Genomic DNA, 19689 nt, shown 5'->3' on the forward strand with positions numbered 1-19689 from the left:
GGTTAAATAACTTTTCTTTCCAGTGTTGATTTTCATTCTAAAGGCAACTTTTAGTTCACCAAGGTACTAATAGTAATAATGTTGCTGCACTCAGTAAGAAGTAATAATAATAATAAGAAGAGGAAGAGGAAGAAGAAGAAATAAGAGTAATGTTGCTGCACTCAGTAAGAAGTCTGTACTGCATTTCTCCCACTTTTAGTCAAAGAGGGAGAGATGCAGTAAAGATTTTACTGGAGAATCTCTAAAAAGAGCAGTAGACAAATTTATTTTTATAATTCGTTCAAGGCAAATATTCATCTTTCCCTTGTGTTTATGATTTTCCAAAGGAAAGAGTTACTGTACTGGCTTATTGCCTTTTTGTATTTTGTTGGAGATGACATGAATAACAGCTGTCAAAACTTATTGTTAACTGTGAAACCAGGTTTACTTCAAAAAGCAGACAGTTTAATAAACAATGATTCTTAGGAAGTATGTATTTCTAAAATCCAATTACCACTTAACAGCTGACAGTCTAGGAATAGGGCAGTTTCCCCCTTTCAAGCTCTTTCTTAAATGAATTAATGCTGGTTTTCAGTAAACACACTGAAAATGGTAACAGGCCTGGACAAGTTTCTGGTAATGACTATAAAGCAGATTCCTGTTTTCTTCACTAATCATTATTTGTACATTCCCCTACCCACATCATCATATCTTTGTTGTGTTACTCTTTGATTGTTAAATAACAGTAGTAATTTGAACCAGAGAGGCCTCAGAGAGAGATTTATGTTGGCTAGAAAAGAGCTATAGTATCAAACTTGGTCTTTGAATTATTTCTCTCTTATTAGAAAGTGTCGTTGTTTTTGCTTTTTAAATATGGCACTGTGTACAATCAGTACACAGCATTAAGCAGGGAGTGGGACACAATTTTGGATGGCCAAAAGTTCAGCATCTAATTGAGAATACATTATGCCTGTGAAGTAATAAAACAAAAGGAATAGGGAACTGCTCTGTCATCCAGTTTGTTTCCCTGCAACATCTGGAGGATTGTCTTTAATGATGATCCAAATATCTGTGCTTAAGTATATTTCATCCTGCTGAGCCACTGTTGGTGCTGGGCAAGTACAATGCCATGAACAGGCATTGATACACTGGATTTGGGGGGCACCTGCTTTTTTCATGCAGTGCAAATGCCCCCTGCCCAAATTTTGCCAATATTTTATTCATTTTTTCCTTTTGTTCAGTTTATGAGTCAGTGAGGCTCTTATGGCAACATTCATAATCAAAGTGAAAATGATATAACCAATGGTAAAAACCAATAGTAATACGCATTAAAAAGTGTAATACGGAAAAGACTCAGATCGCTTTAGTTAGTTTCTTTATTTAAAACATATCTATACTGTGCCTACAGCCAGTCAGTTCATGGGATGGTTTATAAACAGTTAAAATATAACAAAACCCAACATCACAATAAGATAAAACCAAGAACAATTTCACAGCCGTGATCACTAAAAACCAAGAAGACAGCTAGTAGCGGTAAAGAACAGACTATGAAACCAATAAAATAATAAATAGTAGTCAATTAATTAATCCACAGTGCCACTATAAAACAAAATATAATATAGAATTTCAGCAATTAAGATACTAAGGCAATAAAGAGGTTTTAGCTTGGCATGGAAAGGTGTAGAGCAGGGGTCTCAAACTCAACTGACCTGGGGGCCGCTGGAAGTAGAGTCTGGGTGAGGCTGGGTCACATCAAGTGTTCCACCACTGCGGCGGTGGTGGGCCGCTCATCCCGCGTTGCTCCCGGAGGCCGGCGCGCAGCTTAGAGGGAACAGTGCGCCCAGGGTAACGACTCACGCAGGTGCGTGTGAGAAAAATGTGCGGGCCGCACTATCACTAAACTTTGATATCAAGTGGGAGCCACAAAATATCGTCCCGTGGGCCACAATTGGCCCGTGGGCCGCAAGTTTGAGACCCCTGGTGTAGAGCATTGGCGCCAGGCACACATCGCTGAGACGCAGCTTCCATGAACAGGGTGCCGCAGCTGGGAAGTCCCTTCTCCTAGTTGTCACCTTCTTATATTCCTCACAGGTGTCAAGTTAAATCCTTGACAATAGTATTCAGATTATATTCTCTTAGCAGAATTTAGATTGGGTCCTGACAAGGGGCAGGGTGGTGCTCCATCTAGGGGACTCCCTCCTCCAGAACAGTTGGGTCTTATAGGTACCAAGCCAAAGCTGCATTGTTCTACCAAGCCTTTGATGGGAAAATGTTTTTGAAGCTTGTATTGCTGTTCCTCACCTGCAGATTGAAATTTCTCCTGAATTTTGTGGTGATGCTTTGATTTAATAAATTTGTTAGTCAAAATTTGAACAGCAAGAAGGTTTTAACTAAATAATTGATAATTTTCTTGGCTGATGGAAAATGTAGAAATCCCAATGTATATCTCCTAGCAGATGTTAATACAGTTTGATTTTTTTAAGGCTCACTCTGATGGAAAATGTGTCATCTTTAGGAATATAAATAAGTGCTGCTTCACTGAACCTTAGCTTGAATATTTAAAATTGACATTTGTGTTTTTATCAGTTCAGTGTGGGGCTAGTTTAATTTTTCCTTCTTTATTTTGTTGAAGAGTATGGCATGTGATGCTGGGACTCAAGTAGCCCTGGGGTCCTTTCCTGGCACTGTCATTGAGTTATATTTGACAGCTCTTTTTTCTATGTGGAATAAATCACCCAACTATTTAGCCTTGGAGAGGTGGGCAGGTAGCATATCTTTTTCAAAATTTGCAGAGGAAACATGCGCACCAAGTCAGTTACTTGTAGGCAAACTGTCCCAGATTATTGCCCCAGGTTAATATCCTGTACTGCTGACATAGACCTCGTTATCTGTCTCATCTGAATATTCCATGTTTAGTTTGATTTTTAAAGACCCCCTCAAATTACTGATGTGCTAATGCAGGAGGTTATATTGCATATGAGTCTATGGGATTCAAGAAATGTTGGTCTCACTAGCCCATGATTGTCTGCTTGTTCAGCAGGGGCTTTCTGTGCTCTCAGTCCAGAGGGGCATCTTCTACAACCCTCCTATCTGAAATCTTCACCTGGGGTCACCTGATGTTGAGCCAGCAACCTTTCTCACTGCAGAGGATGAGCTTGGCCGCTGGGTTTGTGTCCTGCCCTTGTGATCTGCACATCTGTCGTAGGGTTGGAAAACAAGGCCTTTCACAGATGTTTTGCACTGCAGCTCCTACCATCCCTCATCATTGGCTTTGCTGGCTTAGGGCTGATGGGAGTTGTGGTCAGGCAACTACAACTACTTTTACCTCAACTGTGCAGAACCATTGGTTCACCTAGCCCAGCATCAGCAACTCCCTATGGTCCCTGGCAGCACATACCCCAGTGCTGCTACCCCAGATCCTTCCAGTGCAGATGTGGGATGCTGACCTTGAGACACAAGACCCCACTTGGCAGGCAGCCTGCTAGTTGTTGGCAGGCAGGCAGGCAGGAAACCACCCACACCTTCCAGGGTGGCAGTGGTGTGTTCAGTGCCATTTATTCAGTGCACCACGCTTCCTTCAAACATCTCTTGCTTTTGTGCATACAACCCCCTTTCTGTGGTTCTCCCCAGCTCACTGTCAGAATGGCTTCTTACTGGTGAGCATAGGACAGAGAAAAGTCCAGGGAGTATTACGGGAGATGCTGGGATTTGAATCTGAGAAATATGTCAGTGACAAAGAATTGGGCATGATGCTTTAGCTTCAGGGGAGTTAGAGAAGCTCTGGGATCTGAAGCATCCCTGGCTCTTGCCAGCATTTGGGAGATACTTTTGCAGGGTGAGAATTTGTTGAAGCACTCTTTGCTGCCTCTCTAAGGATAAAGTGTCGTTTCACATTAGGCGGCAGGGACTGTTAGTTTAATAACTATTGGTAATTCATGTCACCAGCAAAGAACCTGCTGCAGAGCTGCTCATATGGCATGCTTGTGCTTGCCTAAGAGGCGCAGTTTTAATGAAATTATTTATTTTCACCCCAGGATTAATAAACTGTATCTAGCATTTTAAAGCCAGCCTTACAAGAGTCATGACAGTTCTGTTTTATGGTCCATTTTTAATAGTAAATGCTGTTGCTGACATCTCTGCGTCCTTCTTTTATGGACAAGGCAATGCGGCTACTTGGCCACCAGTAACCAATAATTGTAAAGTAATATTTCTGAGCTAAATAGCTGGAAGCTTGCTTGCAGTCAGGAGCTCCTCTTGGCACTGAGAAGGGCAGAAAATGATTCTGCGTTGCTTGGACTGTGAAAAACACACACAGATTCTGCTGGGAGTGCCCACATGCCATGATTCTCTACTGAATTAGGATTTTGCCTGGAAATGAGAAGAGTGGGAAGGCGAGCCTGCCTGCTTCCAAGAAGAATTGTCCTTCCAGGAATAGGCGGGAAACAAGGTGCCTACTTCCAGCTAGGAAGACACAACCACTCATGGCAGGCCACGGATGGACTGTGTGCTGCCTGCCCTGGTGCAGGAAATGGGGACTGAGAGGCCCGTGACACCCTCCTTCCGGCCTTTCCCAGCCTGTTGCTGTTCAGTTGTGTTGCATGCGACACCTGTCATGGGCCATCCTAGATGGGGAGGATAGGCGATACAGTCCAACACAGCTGGAGGATATCAGTTTGAGGAAGACTGGTCAACAGTCAATACATCACATACAATATAAATGGCAGCAATATTCCAAATATAAAACAATTGTAACACCAAAAATAACTAATAAGAACTAGCAGAAATGGGGAGTAAGTGGGGAATAATAGTAAATAATTACAGCTAAAAGCATTTTAGTTCAGCACCCCAGTCAAAACGAATTACGAAAATGCAACAGAAAAGCAAGGCCTTGGAGGCTTCTAAAGACCTGCTGTGCCTGAGCCACGGACATGGGGCCACTGAGGAAAAGCCCCCACCCTTGCTAGCTGTCCTGGCCAGATTGGTGGTTCTCATGGGTGAGCGTGTCAGGAGGGCTTCAGCTGCTGATCTTGCGAAGTGAGCAGGCTGATATGGGTAAAGTTTCAACTTAGTCCCAAACTGGTTTATTTATTTATTTATTTTATTTATTAAAACATTTTTATGCCGCCCCATTCGCCGAAGCCTCGGGGCGGCTTACAACAAAAAGATTAAAATAACATTTTAAAATATATACAATAAAATACAAATATATAAGTTATATATATAAGTTATATATATAAGTTATATATATATGTTATATATATAAATATATATATATATATATGTTATATATATAAATATATAAGTTAATAAATAAATATATGGTTAAGGCCTTAAAAGGTGAAACCGGCACTGTAAATCCGGTCCCATAATAATGTACTAGCAACCAGTGTTTTGGGTGCCGTACTGGTGTCACATGACTAGAGCTCCTGGCTCCCGCTAATACTCTAGGCCAGTGGTGGTGAACCTTTTAGAGATTGAGTGCTGAAACCGCAACCCAAAACCCACTTACTTATCGCAAAGTGCCAACACTGTAATAAAACCTGAAAACTGAGGTTTTAGTTTAGAAAAAACAATGCACAGCCAGTCCAAGCAAATATATATATGTCCTTGGCAGTGCACTGACCAGCCATGCAGAAGCATCACCTGGCGCCACTACTCCTTTCCAAGCATGCGGATGGCCCCTGTGTGCGCTGTTATCCAATGCTTGGCTGCTGGGGCGATGCTGGGGCTACTTGGCGGGCGTGCCGAAAGAGAGGGCTGTGCGTGTCCGCTGTGGAACGTGTGCCATAGGTTTGCCACCACTGCTCTAGGTGAACAGCTTCCAAACTGGATGTCAGTAGTGCATGGATAACGGCAGCACAGTCCATCTTCTCCAGATCAGGTCACAGAAGGCTCACCAGGTGTAGCTAGCAAGAGGGCTTCCTTGTCGCTGCTGCTTGTGCTTTCCCCACTTAGTGTCGAGTCCAGGAGAATTCCCAGTTTTTATTATGATGTTACATTTCTGCCTTTCTTCCTCCTGCAAAGACTCCAAGGCTGCTGCTCCTCTTTGTTTTATCCTCACAACAACAACCCTGCATTGTAGGCATGACTTAAGTCTGTGACTGGCCCAACATCCAGTGAGCTTCATGCTATCCCATCCAACACTGTAGCCGCCATATCACACTGAGTGTACATCTGCTTGGTCCTGCATGTGTACTGTAGATTTGTAAAATGTATTTTAAGCAGTTGTCTTTCTCTGTCAAATATCTAGCTTGCATTCCAGGTAACACCAATCCTAGATTACAGTTAACCTTTTTCATACATTCTTTTGCACTCAAACAATTTAATATCTCTTTGACACAACAGGTTCAGGTAAATTTATATGCTTCTGCCCAGCCTAGTTCTTTCTCTTTTTCCCTGGCTGTCATGAGACCAAAATAAAGATTTAATACTTAAAAAACCCTTATGGCTTGTATGTGGAATAGAAAAATGAACAGCATGTATCCTACATGCTGTGTGGGAGAAATGCTATTTAAATGGTGCCTGAGCCGCTAAACATAACACTAACATTGGATCACTGGATCCAATCCAATTTTTAAAGAAGATCATATTGGAGAACTTAGCCATCTGTCCAATGTAGAACTGAAAGACATTAAGAAGTGTTGTGTTTTTCTGTGGTCTCTGAGGGGTGGATGGAACTGTGTTTGTGATTATGCTGCTAGGCTTCCCTCTACAAAGCTATGGCTTCTGAAATCACTCCTGCCTTCGAGTCTGAACATTTCCATGCAGATTGAACGGAGGCATCCAGCTGCCTGTCTCTGGTATAACGCGGGGCTTCTGGAGCATCTTTCACCTACCGGGCACTGCTGCTATGAAGGAAACACTGTCGGGATTTTTATAGGCTTCTTGCAAAACAGTGGGAGGTTGTTTGGAAACCTTTCCTCACCTTGCTATGCTTGACTTTTATTATTGTTTTAATGACAAAATTAAAAATTTCACGTGCCGATTGTAACAGCAGCAACTTAACTTGGGATCTTTGGGGTTTCTGAAGGAGATGCCTGGCTGCATGCCTTCCCTCCTGTGAGTTTTATTATTAATGCTGCCTTACGATCGCAGGATAAACTTCCCGGCCCTTAAAATGAGCATTAAAATTAAGGCCAGCAAGTGTGTTTATTTCCTGGCCCAGTGCCACTGAAAAATTATGCTCTGGACAAGGTACTCACGGATCTTCTCAGTTCTTCATTTCATTTTATGCCTTTTACTAGAATTTAGATTTTTGCTGACTGGGCAGATGCTAAAATGTTCTACAGCAGAAGTTATTTCAAAGTATGTTTTGGCAACCTGTGCATTAAGGTATGATCCGTCTGGAAGGTAAAAGCCTTATTCCCACCATATTATAGAACCAACCATTGTGTGTGGCTAAGTGCCTCTGCGTGGCAACCAACAAAAGTGGCTTCTCTGTGGCAATGTGGTGACTGTGTCTTGAAGGTCACTTTGCACTTGGCTTGACCAAATTGCTTGGGGAATTTTGAGGACGCTGTGCAAACTTGGCATTAGCCCAATCCAAGAATTGCTGCTCAGATACGCAATCCTGACAGCACTGATATAACTTTGGTGACTTCCCCATGAGGGTCGTAATGTGTGAGGCAGCATCAGGCTACTTCCGAGGGTAGTGCTGAGAGGAGAAGAGGGTGTATGGTAGGAAAACAGACAGGGAAGATGAGAGACAGTGAGATGCATTTGACACTAACAATAAAGTCTGCAGGAGAAGAGAAAGACTCTTCTCTTTTGGGGATTGCTTATATGGTGAGAATGCAGGTAAAATCTTAAAGAGAAGCTGGAAGTGGGAGAGGGTTGGGCATGTATACATTTTTATTTAGAAAACAGTGCATTTTTGAAATAGTCTTCTTAAGGGTATGTCTCAGGTTGGAATGGAGCTTCCATCCCCCACCCCCTTGTAGGGAAGAGTCCATCAGTAATACTCTTGCTCCATAGGCCAGAAATGATTGGTGGGTTTGATTGATATTTCACTTTGAGCCTACTGGGGCTGTGCAGCCCTTGGGGACAGGATGGTTAACATTTCCTAAATGTGAATAGCCCCCCCCCCCCCGCCCAGCTCTTAATCTAAAACAATCAGGTAACTGGGGACAGGTAACTGGGCTGGCATAGTAAAGAGGTTTGCAGGTAAATGAGAGAAAAAACAGAGCTATTCCACCAGCCCTGCTAAAGACCTCTTCATGAAGGATCCCTTTTCCTCAGCTATTATTAGCTGCAGCCATACCAGCAGGCTAAACTGAGGCAGAGGGAAGAGAGCATGGCCATATTTTTCCTTTTTTCCCTCCCTATTCCTTTTTCTTTGCATGCTGTATCTTTTCATTTGTAAGCCTGTGGGCAGGAAATATCATCTATTGATTACTTGTAAGCTGCTCTGGGAGTCTTTCTGGCTTGTGGAGCAGGATAAAAATACTCTAAATGAGGCCAAACAAAATGAAAATGACATAGTGCACATTAATTTATTAGAAACAAACAGACCAAAGCACCCATATCATACCATAAATTGCCAGCCCAAAATGTCATCCAATGGTTGCTGCTGTTTGGAGGCAGCCACTTGCTAATGCCTGTTTATTTTAAAAAATGCAATTATATAGACAGTTTGGTGGTGCCTCTGGAGCTCTCCCTGGTGCTGGAATTCACCAGCAGCCTCACCAACTGAAAATTACTGGTGTGGCAACATGGAATGTGCTAGGTGAAAAGCTGGGTTCAGTCACAGGTATGAGGGCTTCTCCAATGCAGGCCTTGACATAGCACAGAGAAGCTATATATGACCATTGCTGATCCTTGCAAAAATTACTATGCAAGAGCTATAGAAGAACAAAGAGAAGCCTCTTGGCTTGCACCTTACTCAGGTAAGGTACAAGCTGAGTTCCAGTGTTGACTTTTCTTAGTTGAGAGTGCCAGATAGCACAGAGGAGATCAGGCCTGTTACACCATCCGTGAGCTCGGTGGACTCAGTGAAAAGCACCAGATACTCTAGTAGTTAAAACAAGCCAAACCAAGGCTTTTAAGTGAATATGGATATCCCAAGCAAGTTTGTTAACGTTGATGTTGCCATTCAGCAACCTCCTAGATAGATCCAGGTCTCATTCTAGATCAGGTGGGAGAAAAGTATCCCTTGGATCAGTTGTCATCCGGGTGTTTTCTTGCAGTAAATTTTATGATGGGTTGTTGAAATTAACCATGCAGTTTATGACTACCTGGGATATATGCTGGGGGGGTGGGGTGTCTGTGTTGTTGTTTTCTAATACATGTCTACGATTCTGTAGGTATGTTGATGATGTGATCAGCCGCATTGATAGAATGTTTCCTGAAATGTCCATCCACTTATCCAGACCCAATGGAACCTCTGCAATGCTGCTGGTAGGTTAAAACTTGATCAGTTTTAATAGGTTTTATAAGCAGAATAATTTTCCTCTTTGCTAAGGCAAGTTAGATGTTTAACAGTGAAAGCAGTGGAAAAATTATCCTGTTTACAGTTTCCCAGTTGGGAGAAGGGGAAAATGTTCATTTTAAAAACTCAAGGGAAAGAAAAAGAATCAGAGGAAGCTGGCAAAAACTGTAACTAGTAGGCAAGCGCCAAAGACCTGCTTGGGCTCATACAAATGTGCAGAAGTAGCCCAATAAAATGTTTTACTTTAAGTAGCTAATGCCTGTGCAACATCACAAACAGCTTTTGATCCCATCCTCTCCATTTCAAAATCAATTTGCCATGCAGCATTGGCAGGTTGAAGGTGAGGCTTTTTCAAGGAAATCAGACTTAAACCTCTCCCTCCACCCCTCACTCAGTTTCCTGGACTTTGGCCAGAATCCAAAGAACTGTGAAACAGTCTCAGCAGTTTGATGGTCATGATCTTCATACTTGGATCCAGTGGAAGATTCAAGGAAACAGCAAATTGCTATTTGTTCTCTAGCCCTTTTCCTCCATGAACTTGTCCATTCGCATTTGAAAGTTGTCCACATTTGTGGCCATCACAGCAGCTCATAGAAGGGAATCCCACGGTTCAACTATGTGCTGTTTGAATGTGTGTTCCACAGTGTGCATAATTTTGAACACCTCTGCCATGTCTCCCTGTAATTGTCTATTTCCTAATCCAAATAACCCCAGACATAACCTTTCTTTATAGAAGAGTTTGTATGCACTGTGTTAGTCTTATCATGCAGTCTTTAAGAAGAAATAAATAGAGGGTTGAATGGTTTTGAGCTTTTGTCCCCCAGCTGGTGCCCAATGCAGATTGGGTATTGTCTGCCGGGGAGAGGGGATGCCTTCTATTTGCAGTACAGGAAAATTCCTGTTGGAGCTAGTAGCTGCTTTTTCTCCCATGCAAATGACAGCTACAGGACCTCATTGGAACTCCAGTAGTGCACACAAATTGGCCAGGGAGCACTGCTTTAGCCATAATTCGTCTTGTACAGCCCAATATTCCATTGTTATTTTTGTCCTTTGATCTGACAAAATACAGTTCAAGGATTAACTCAATTGAATGCTTATGATTTTTTAAAAACCTTGTTTCCCCTGGTTTCATATTAATTTGTTCCACTTGATGACTTGTGAAATCACAATAAACAGAGCTTGAATGACTGACTTCTCTAAGAACCTCTTGTAAAGTCATTCATTTTTAGCATTATATTCTTCCACTTGCTTCTTGGTCTGTTGATATTTTCAGTACTTTTAGTGTGAACTCAAATCTAAATCTAGTGTGAACTTAAATCTTAACATCCTCATTATTTGATAGCAAGAACAAAATCTGCCTGGCACTGTACCTCTTCGTTGAATGGCACAGCACTTTCCAGAACAAGTCACGTTGGCAGTGCAGGAGAATTGTTGCAGGAACATGCTCTAAGGTCGACTGTTAAGATACTGTAGGGACCTTGAACTAGTATTAGAGATGTCATTGAAGTTAGTTTGCATAGCAGGTTTTGGCTGTGATTCTCTGATATCGATTTAGTACTAATTGACAAGGCCTTTTAGCTCCTTGACAAATATCTGACCCAAAGAGTGATGGTTGCTTAATATGACTAAAACACATGGGGAAAAACCCCAAATATAGCATAACCACACATTTTTGGAAATGGGACTCCTATGGATGTTCATGAACCATGAGAAAGAACAAATGTCTACTCTTGCTCTTGGATTTGTTTCTCTCTTATTCCAGAAGTAGGCAGGCTTTTGCTTTTGACGAAGCGGAGGAAACCACCCCCTAACATGGTTGCATTTGTCCAGGTACTAACTGAACAAAGTTGTTTCTGGGCAGTATCTTCCAACTGCTGAGCCCCGAACACAAGGAACAAGCATTTGCTCTCATGGGAAGCCCTCTGGTAGCCGAAGTAAGAATTGGTGGCCTTTGCTCAGGGACCAAAGGAACTTTCACCACCTGTTGTCTGCTGTCCCTCACCCTTTCCTTCCTCAAATGGTTGGCACAAGTCATGTGAACCTGAGAACGCATTCTGGAGGCTGTTGCAGAGCACACAAAGCAGTGCGTGCTTGTGAACACACTTCAGGATGCCCTGCAGTTCCCCATCACAGCTCCTAGAAAGCTAGTTTCTCTGTTCTGCTTGAGGGCAGGGGGAAGGAGAAAGCATGCCAAGCAGGGAGAAACCTAAATACGTAACTCAGAGGGTACTAATTAACCAACTGAAACTAGTCCCCCAAAGCCATCTCTGTCAAGACAAAAAGACATTTTGGCAGAGGTTGTTCAACACTAGTGTTTGTTCAACACTACTTGCTGTTTGTTTTCACCTTAAGGCAGTTTTCAAGAACTCATTGCAAGTATTATTTTATTTAATTATTTAAAACAATTCTGTATTGCCATTCATTAAAATCTCATGATGGTATGCCCCCACCCTGATTTAAAAAAAAAGACTTCTTAATGCCAGTATTTGGTGCTAAAATAATTAAAATACCATTTAACAATTTTAAAAACCGGGCAAATAAAAAGGTTTTGGCCTGGCACTGGAATGAATGAAGCACCAGCACCAGGCACAGCTCTCTGGGAAGCAAGTTCCGCAATTGGGATGCTATAACAGAAAAGGCCCTTCCCCTCACAACCTTCCTCTCCTCTCGGAGGAGGACCTCCACGCATGGTCTTAAGGTCTGAGCAGGCTCAAGTGGACAGGAGAAGCAGGTGACTAGGCCATGCGCAAACGTTTTGGTGGTAGATGTAGCAGAGGTGAGAGCGTGCAGTTACGATCATCTATCAGCTGCGTTTGAAATCCCAAAGTAAGCAATCCTTATTGGCTGAACAAGAGGCACGCCAGCTTTAAAAAATCAGTTTTGAACTTCCCAGCTGTGTTCGCGCAAGTTTATGCCTCTTAAGGGAGGGCTTTAATGTGCGCACTACAAGCTCTACTAGTAAGCAGGCCTAACAAAGCTCAGTCCTAAGGGAAATTGTTGGTTGTGAGTAGGGTGTTTTTTTGTTTTGTTTTGTTTTTTGCGACTGCCCTGAGTGGCAGGGTTTTCTCCAGACTCTCCACAGTGTCTGCGCTTTCCGATTTATGCACAGTTGTACCTCATTAGGTTGGATTTACACTGTGTCGTCATAAGCACATAAATAATTGAAACTTTTTTCTAGAGCAGTGTGGGATCCTCAACTAACTTTAATGCTGTTTATCATGGGTAGTTCTGTATAGCAATTTTAACCTGATCTTACTTGACATATCAAGTAAGCCTTCAATTGCATCCATACATGGAAGATGGTAAATGGCAGCTGTACGAACAGTTTAAAAACCCCATGCAGAATTCATTGTGGGTTTTTTTTTTCTTTTTAAAAACTCTCTTCCACATTTTTCCCATATAAGCATTGGCATGATAACCTGGAAAGATGAAAAAGAATTAGCCCTCCATCCATTGACAGTTTATTTATCATTTATTTTATTAAAACATTTTTAACAGTTTGTGTGTGTGGTTTTGGGATAAGGCTGTTATGAAGAACTTAGCTAATTTGATTTGGGCCAGAGAGGGACAGTTAGCAAATAATCTCTTTTTTATTGGAGTCTGTTTATTTTCTATTAGAATGAGAAAAGTCGGGATTCAGTTTAACCTTATTTATTTATTATTAGGTTTACACCCCAGCTTTTTTTTCTTTTAAAGAACTCAAAGCAGCTTACATCATTCTCTTCCTCCTGCTCTCAATCTTACCTGTATAACAACAACCCTGTGAGGTAGGTTGCGCTGAGAGTCTGTGACAGGCTCAAAGTTACCCAGTTGGCTGCATGGCTGAGTGGGGACTAGAACTCAGATCACCTGAGTCCCAATCCTGCACTGTTAACTACTGTACCACACTGAATCTCACTAATTTACTGTTAGGTGTAATTCAATTAGTATGAATTTGATTTTCCTCCAAGATACTAACACTCTCTAGTAATGCTATAATATAGATTCTAATGCTACAGCGCTATAGTATTTCAGATACTATAGTGCTGTAGTATCTCAGTTCCAGAGATATTGTAGTAACCATTAGTTATTGCTATAACAAAAAAATGGGGGGGTGAGAAGAGCTCCCCCCCCCCCGAACTTCCAAATGGGAGGGAATTTTCCTTGCATCCAATCCAGAAGGACCCAAAGTAGGCCTTTCTAGGAGGCTGAATATCTTTGCTCCTCTCTGTCCACAGAACACCATTTAGGGGATTTCAGTCAGTGGCATGCCTGCTGGTGACAGCTGCTCACCCTTTTAGATACAGTGGGGGCTCTGCCTTGGCAACCTCCCCTCTCTTGCAGTACTTCTCTCTGCTAGGACCTCCACACCAGCATTCCTTCCTAACCTCAGTCAGCCATCAAATTGGGAAAAAGGTTTGGATTGTGCTGTTAGTAATGACATTTTAACCTCCATTATTCACCTTGGAATGTTGGCTCACATGAAACTGTTAAAGACTTCTGATGAAATATTTTCCCCTCAAAAAATATGTATGACTACAAAGTGCATGTGTTACTTCTGTTTGTCATATTATTTCACCGTTTATTTTTTATTTTGTTGCTTAATTATGCATTTTCTTTGTATTTTATTTATAAGCTATCTTGAGAATGTTTCTTTTATTGAAAGGTGTCACATAAATCTTTAAAATAAATTTATGTGATCTGAACCCAATCTCTAAATTTCTCACACAGTAGGGTTGCACAAATACAATATTTAGCAAAGTAATTTCTCAGAAGAATGTATGGTGACCTCATGCCTCATAAGCATGTAAAGTTTCAGGAAGGGTCTTTTTCACCTCTGAAGGTCACAGACTGAATTCACATTGTATCTTCTGTAGCTGCATATGAACTCTGCACTTCCAGCAAATTCCTGAATCTTGTTGGGCTACAGAATAGTGGTGGCTTGGCTTTGATATCTCCTGGGGGAAATGAGGAATTGGATATTAAACAAGTTTTGGATCCCCTTTGTGATGCCCCAGGTTTTGTACCAGATGCTGGCTGTAAATCCCAAAATGAGGTGGACAGAACATGGATTTATTTTACCTGTCTTTGGAGCTGCATTAAGTTCAAAAGTTCAAATTCTGGACAGGTCAGAATGAGCACAGCCCTATTTACATCAGCTGGAATAGAAGTCTGCTAGGGTTTAGCAGCTCCTTATGTTATTCCTTGCCATAGGATCCTTTTCAGCCATAATCAGCAGCTCAATTAATTCAGGCTGTCATTGTTCAGCCACATGTTATAATTAGCACTTTGGCTGCAGTTCTTCACATCTTTTCTTGTTAATCCAGTTGACTTTGATGTGATTTATGTGTTAAGTCAAGGTACCTCTGAAGACCACAGGATTTGGTGTCCAGATTCTGGAAAGGATACCAGCAGAACTGTCATCTGTGTTACAGAACCATGTGGTGATTGTGTTGGAAGCCATGTTGTGTCCACCATCCAAATTAAAGTGGCCACCGGTACCCGCTTGCATTGTCATTCTTGGGGTGATGCAAGCCAATTAATTGATCTCATTTTATTTCATTTCTGTCCCCTAAATTTTGAGTGTCTTCAGGTGGAGAGATTATGTACTCATGCCATTAATAATAGCATCCTGGGAAACATGGTAATGAAGACATTATAAATCTCCCAGAGAACTTGGGCTATGGGGTGGTATGCAAATGAAATAAATAGTTTTTCACAATGGTTTGTTATCTTGGCTGGGTTCCAACAAAGTTAATTGATGCCAAATTGTGTATCACTACCTAGCCGAAATGGAAATCTTCAGAATATGAAGCCCCTTTGGTGATGGGTTCCACCACAAATGGTTAAATATGGTATTCTCCAAGGCAGCAGAGACAGAGCAAAGATAGTCAGATGGGGTTTTTGTTATGGAGGAGGATGGCAACACTTGTGTTTTTGTTACTTGTTGTTTTTAATTGTGATTACCTGCTTTGATCTGGAAGGGCTTTGCCTGCATGTGGATTAGGCAGAATGAGTAAGCCAGGACCAATATCCTGTTACGTAAAAGCACACTGGGGTCCAGGTGCTGCTCTCCTGTCACTGCATCCCTGAGAGACCGTCTCGTCTCATGCAAACTCTACTGAATGTATGTCACTCTTGCCAGACGCTTGTGGCGTAAATGCCGTAAAAAGCACCCAGTTTCTATAAATACTGGAAATGGTTGAACGAAGAAACAGTGCAAATCATGATTTCAAGCAGTACCTTAAAATAATTAGTATAGTATTGAGAAATATATTCCACCCCGGAAAACAGCTTATTTTAAGACCCCTCTTCCCATTCCTTTTATGATCTTTAATTGCAATGTTTAAAAGGCTTCTTCACCTAATCCTTTCCTCTGCTGACATCTATTCATTCTTACTCAGAATAGATTATTTATGTATTAGCATCTTAAATCGCTCCAGCTACTCTAATAACATAGAATTGGGTTGTAATTAAATGCAAGCAAACTAGACATCTGTGGTAGTACATTCACTTAAATTCTGTTCAGTATATTCAATATATTTTTGTTGTAGTAATTTAGTTCAAAATGTTGTCTCAAATTCTAATTTGATTGTAACCTCTAGCATTTCATTCTTGCCCTGCAACTTTTAATTCTGGAAGCAATTTCACATATTTTCCACAGAAGTGAGGTCGCTTTCCTGAGTGTAGCAACTTAATTTCATACAATGTATATAAAATATGTGTGCCCTTTTTTTTGGGGGGGGGGGGAGAGAAAAACCATACCTGTGCTGTTCGTTTCCTAAACAGTAGTCAGCATAGTGCTTCACTCTGTGCTTTAAGAAAAACAGGTAGTCTGTGGGTTACAGGCCAGTTCCATTCTTGAGAATGTCTTTAAGTCAAATTTGTATGTAAGTCAGGGTTAGGGTTACATGTATTAAAAGCATATAACACACCTAAGAAAGCTGCTTGCTTGCTCCCTCCCTCTTCTAGCTGTCCGGATCTTCCTGCTTGCCACCTGGAACCTGCAGGTACTCACTTACTGCTCAAGGATGAGGTGGGACTTCTGGGTTTGCTTGTTCATAAGTACAGGTTGTTGATAACTTGGCTGTTTGTAACACACAAGCTGCCAGTATTTTTAAGAAATACTTCGTCCATTCACTTGTTCTTCCAGAGCATGGTTTGTCAGTTGGAGAACTTGCCACTCCCTGTTACTCTCAGGTGTGTGAGTTACTGCTTGCACTTTCTCAATTGCTCTAACCACAGTTGGCTGTAATATCTGAATTGACAAACCAGGTTTAGCACCCCAGATGCAATTTCATTTAAGTTTTTGAAATGTTATTTTCACCTCTGCATTTCAGCACATCTGGGGAGCAATGCAAGCACAGGAGGTCAGAAGCAAGTAGTCCTCAAATTTCTGAATGTTACTCACCTTTGCCTTATGCACTGGGCAAACATCACCCAAGACCGTGGGATAAAATATCAGGGGCATTAGGCAGTTGAAATATAGCCTTGAATTGGGTGAGGGGTATGTGTTCTGTTTCATTTTAACATTGCATGGAAAGCTCTTTGCTTGGGAATTTTGTTGTTTTTCCATGTAGTCATGATAACTGGGGCAAGGGGGTTGATTCTGGAGTATTAAAGAACCTGTGATACCGTGCCAGAAACCAGAAATGCTTCATAACCCCTTGACACTGCATTGATTTAAAGCATTTAAAAATACTTACCTTGCACTGGGGTGAGGTAATTATATCATAAATGTTACGCATCCATTGCTAAATTATATTTTAGTCTTTTCAGCTCTGTGGTTTTCTGGTTTAACCTCCTTATTAAGAGGCTTCAGCTTGTTGCCAGAAGGGTATCTATGTGCAGGGGGAGAAATCCACCAGCTCATCCCTAATATCGAGAAATCATTTAAAATCCTTAATTTATGTTGACTTTTTAACGTGTGGTATTGCAATTAAGTTAGATTAATGAAAGGTAAATTCCAGCCTCTCCATTAAAAAAAATCCCTGTAAAAAACCTAATTAGCATATGTGTTTGTTTAGTCTCTAATGGCTTAATTGCATCCTATCTTGCTATTTACAAATAGGCATCATTAGAGAAGAATGAGCCTGAAAAGCAGAGAGTAGCATTCATACCAGGAATAGAGGAAGGGAGGAGGCTGCAACAGAGGGAAATTATAGAGGAAGGTAACTAGCAGGCAGTCTTTTGTTTCACCAGTCTCTTTTGTTGTTCCAAAGACACTGTGTATGACTTTCAGTCAGTTAATAAGACATAAACTGGAGAGGAAAGTTGCCTTTTGGCTGCTTTTGCAAAGCACTAGTGGTTGGCCTGCTCTGGATGGCTCAAGAGAGCTTGAATATAATTCTCTTTCAAAGCCTTAAACAATAATCTTCGAAGCTCCACATGCGTGTTTGTGGCCAAGCAGCAGCCCTTATGACATTAGGACCTTGCAGGTGCAAATCAGTTGGAAATAATTGTGCATGTTTGTAAAAAGGTGCACAGGAAGTCTTCATTTAAACCAGCAAAGGATTTCTTGGAAATGCAGAGAAGCAATCTAGAACTAGAGCATTTTTCAGCATCTTCCTGGACTTAAACCCATTAATAAGCATCAGTTTGAGAATACAGGAACTTTCAAACCTTCTGCTTTGAGAAAGACCTCCCCACCTTGGCTTGCCTGCCATACATCCCAGAAGATTCTGGGGCATGTCTGAGGGCACATATTCTCGCACATTGAGTATGTTGCTTCATGCACGCTACAGTAACATGCAGCTTCATCTGGTTGCATGGCCTGATAATACCTATAGGGTATGATAGATGCCTGCAGGTGGCTTGGTTGGGCAGCACAGTGGAGGTCAGTTTTGAAGAGAAGATGCTGTCATGATAGTCCTCATATCTCTAAGGAGGCTCCAGGACTACAGGCAGTGGCCTTGATCTAGATCTTACAGGCTCCTCTCCACCAGGAGTAGGTCTTCCATAAAACGGTCTTCATTGCCAATTCCAGTGCTAAAAGCTTTGTGTTACAGCAGACACGGTTTACAATGGCTGGGTTTGGGCAACATGGAAACCCACCCTCAAGGGTCGAGTGTTGTTGCATTGATGGCGAACAACCCAGATTTAACAACCCAACAACAGACCATAGGTTCTCTTCCTGCATTGTTCATGGTTAACAAGCCATGGCTTGTTTGTGCAGCTAGGTTCAGATAGCACAATCACCTTTGTTAACAATCCACAGTTCAGTGACAAGCCACACTCAACCCATCCATACTCAGCCCTTGCATGTGGGTTGTTGTGTTGTCTGTACTCAGTTGGAAAGCCCATTTTCTCAGCTTCTGGCTGATAGACTTCAGTTTAGCATCAGGGCATGAGTTTGGGTTCAGCTCATCTACAGCTCGCAGTGCCGGTCTTCCTGTTCTAGCCAGTGTCTTCTCTTCTGTTGCAGTCCTGGTTGTTGCTAAGGGTTCAGGTTGTCACACAGTGGGAGAAAATAGATTTTCATGGATACTGGGCTGCTCTTACTGTTTTGTATGCTTCTGAGGCAACACAGGGTTCCCAAAACAGAATGCTTATAAGTTTTAGAAGTCTGAGCATTTGGATTTTGGAAGTACATTTTCCAAAAAAATTGTGACAATATCATAAATGGATGAATGTGAGTCAAAGTGGGAAATGAAATGGATGCAATTCCAGTCAAAGCTAAATTTAGAGTTGCAATTCACTTAACTGTGGTCATTCTCCCTGGGAAGGCCTTAAAGTTATGTGTACAACCCTTAAGGTATAATGCTAAAGTTCTGGCAGTTTTCAGAGCTTTCTCCCCCCACCCCCCGCCCAGAATGTAATGCAGAGGAAGCACATGCATGTATTTAAATATTTACAAATATCCCAATAAAAATAATTTCCCAGTTAAGCTTTGAATTCATTTTGATTAAAGCTACACTGAATGCACTTCACTGCATTTTCCTCCTACAATGAAATATTTTCAATTCAACAGCTTTCAGATATTGGAAAAATTCATCAGACGCTTACACAGCATGTAAAATTAGCATGACATACTTCTTATTTTGCTTACTGAATGTACATCAGACACATGTACTAAATTAGATCTCTATCGATTTACGGTAACAGTAAATTTTCTGGAAACCCCACGTGGCTGCTGTGCAAAGTAGGCTCTCACATGCACGCGCGCTCTCTCTCTCTCTCTCTCTCTCTCTCTCTCTCTCTCTCTCTCTCTCTCTCTCTCACACACACACACACACACACACACACACACACGTGTGAACATACCCCTCTTGTAGCTGCTGGACAAACTATTTCGGGAAACTGAA

At 41.7% G+C, this 19689-nt stretch overlaps 1 protein-coding gene across 5 annotated transcripts in view; it reads left to right on the forward strand.

Annotated features, from left to right (window-relative positions):
* The window catches only part of MED27 (mediator complex subunit 27), a 135494-nt gene that overhangs the window by 78384 nt on the left and 37421 nt on the right, over nucleotides 1–19689 (forward strand). For all 5 annotated transcript variants that reach the window (XM_044439897.1, XM_044439898.1, XM_044439895.1 and 2 more), the window contains exon 4: nucleotides 9282–9375. In XM_044439897.1, the coding sequence (XP_044295832.1) occupies nucleotides 9282–9375 (94 nt within the window). The remainder of the gene's footprint in view (nucleotides 1–9281; nucleotides 9376–19689) is intronic.

The sequence above is a fragment of the Varanus komodoensis genome, unplaced genomic scaffold, assembly GCF_004798865.1.
Source record: "Varanus komodoensis strain SLA01 unplaced genomic scaffold, ASM479886v1 scaffold36, whole genome shotgun sequence".
Classification (NCBI taxonomy): Eukaryota; Metazoa; Chordata; class Lepidosauria; order Squamata; family Varanidae; genus Varanus; species Varanus komodoensis.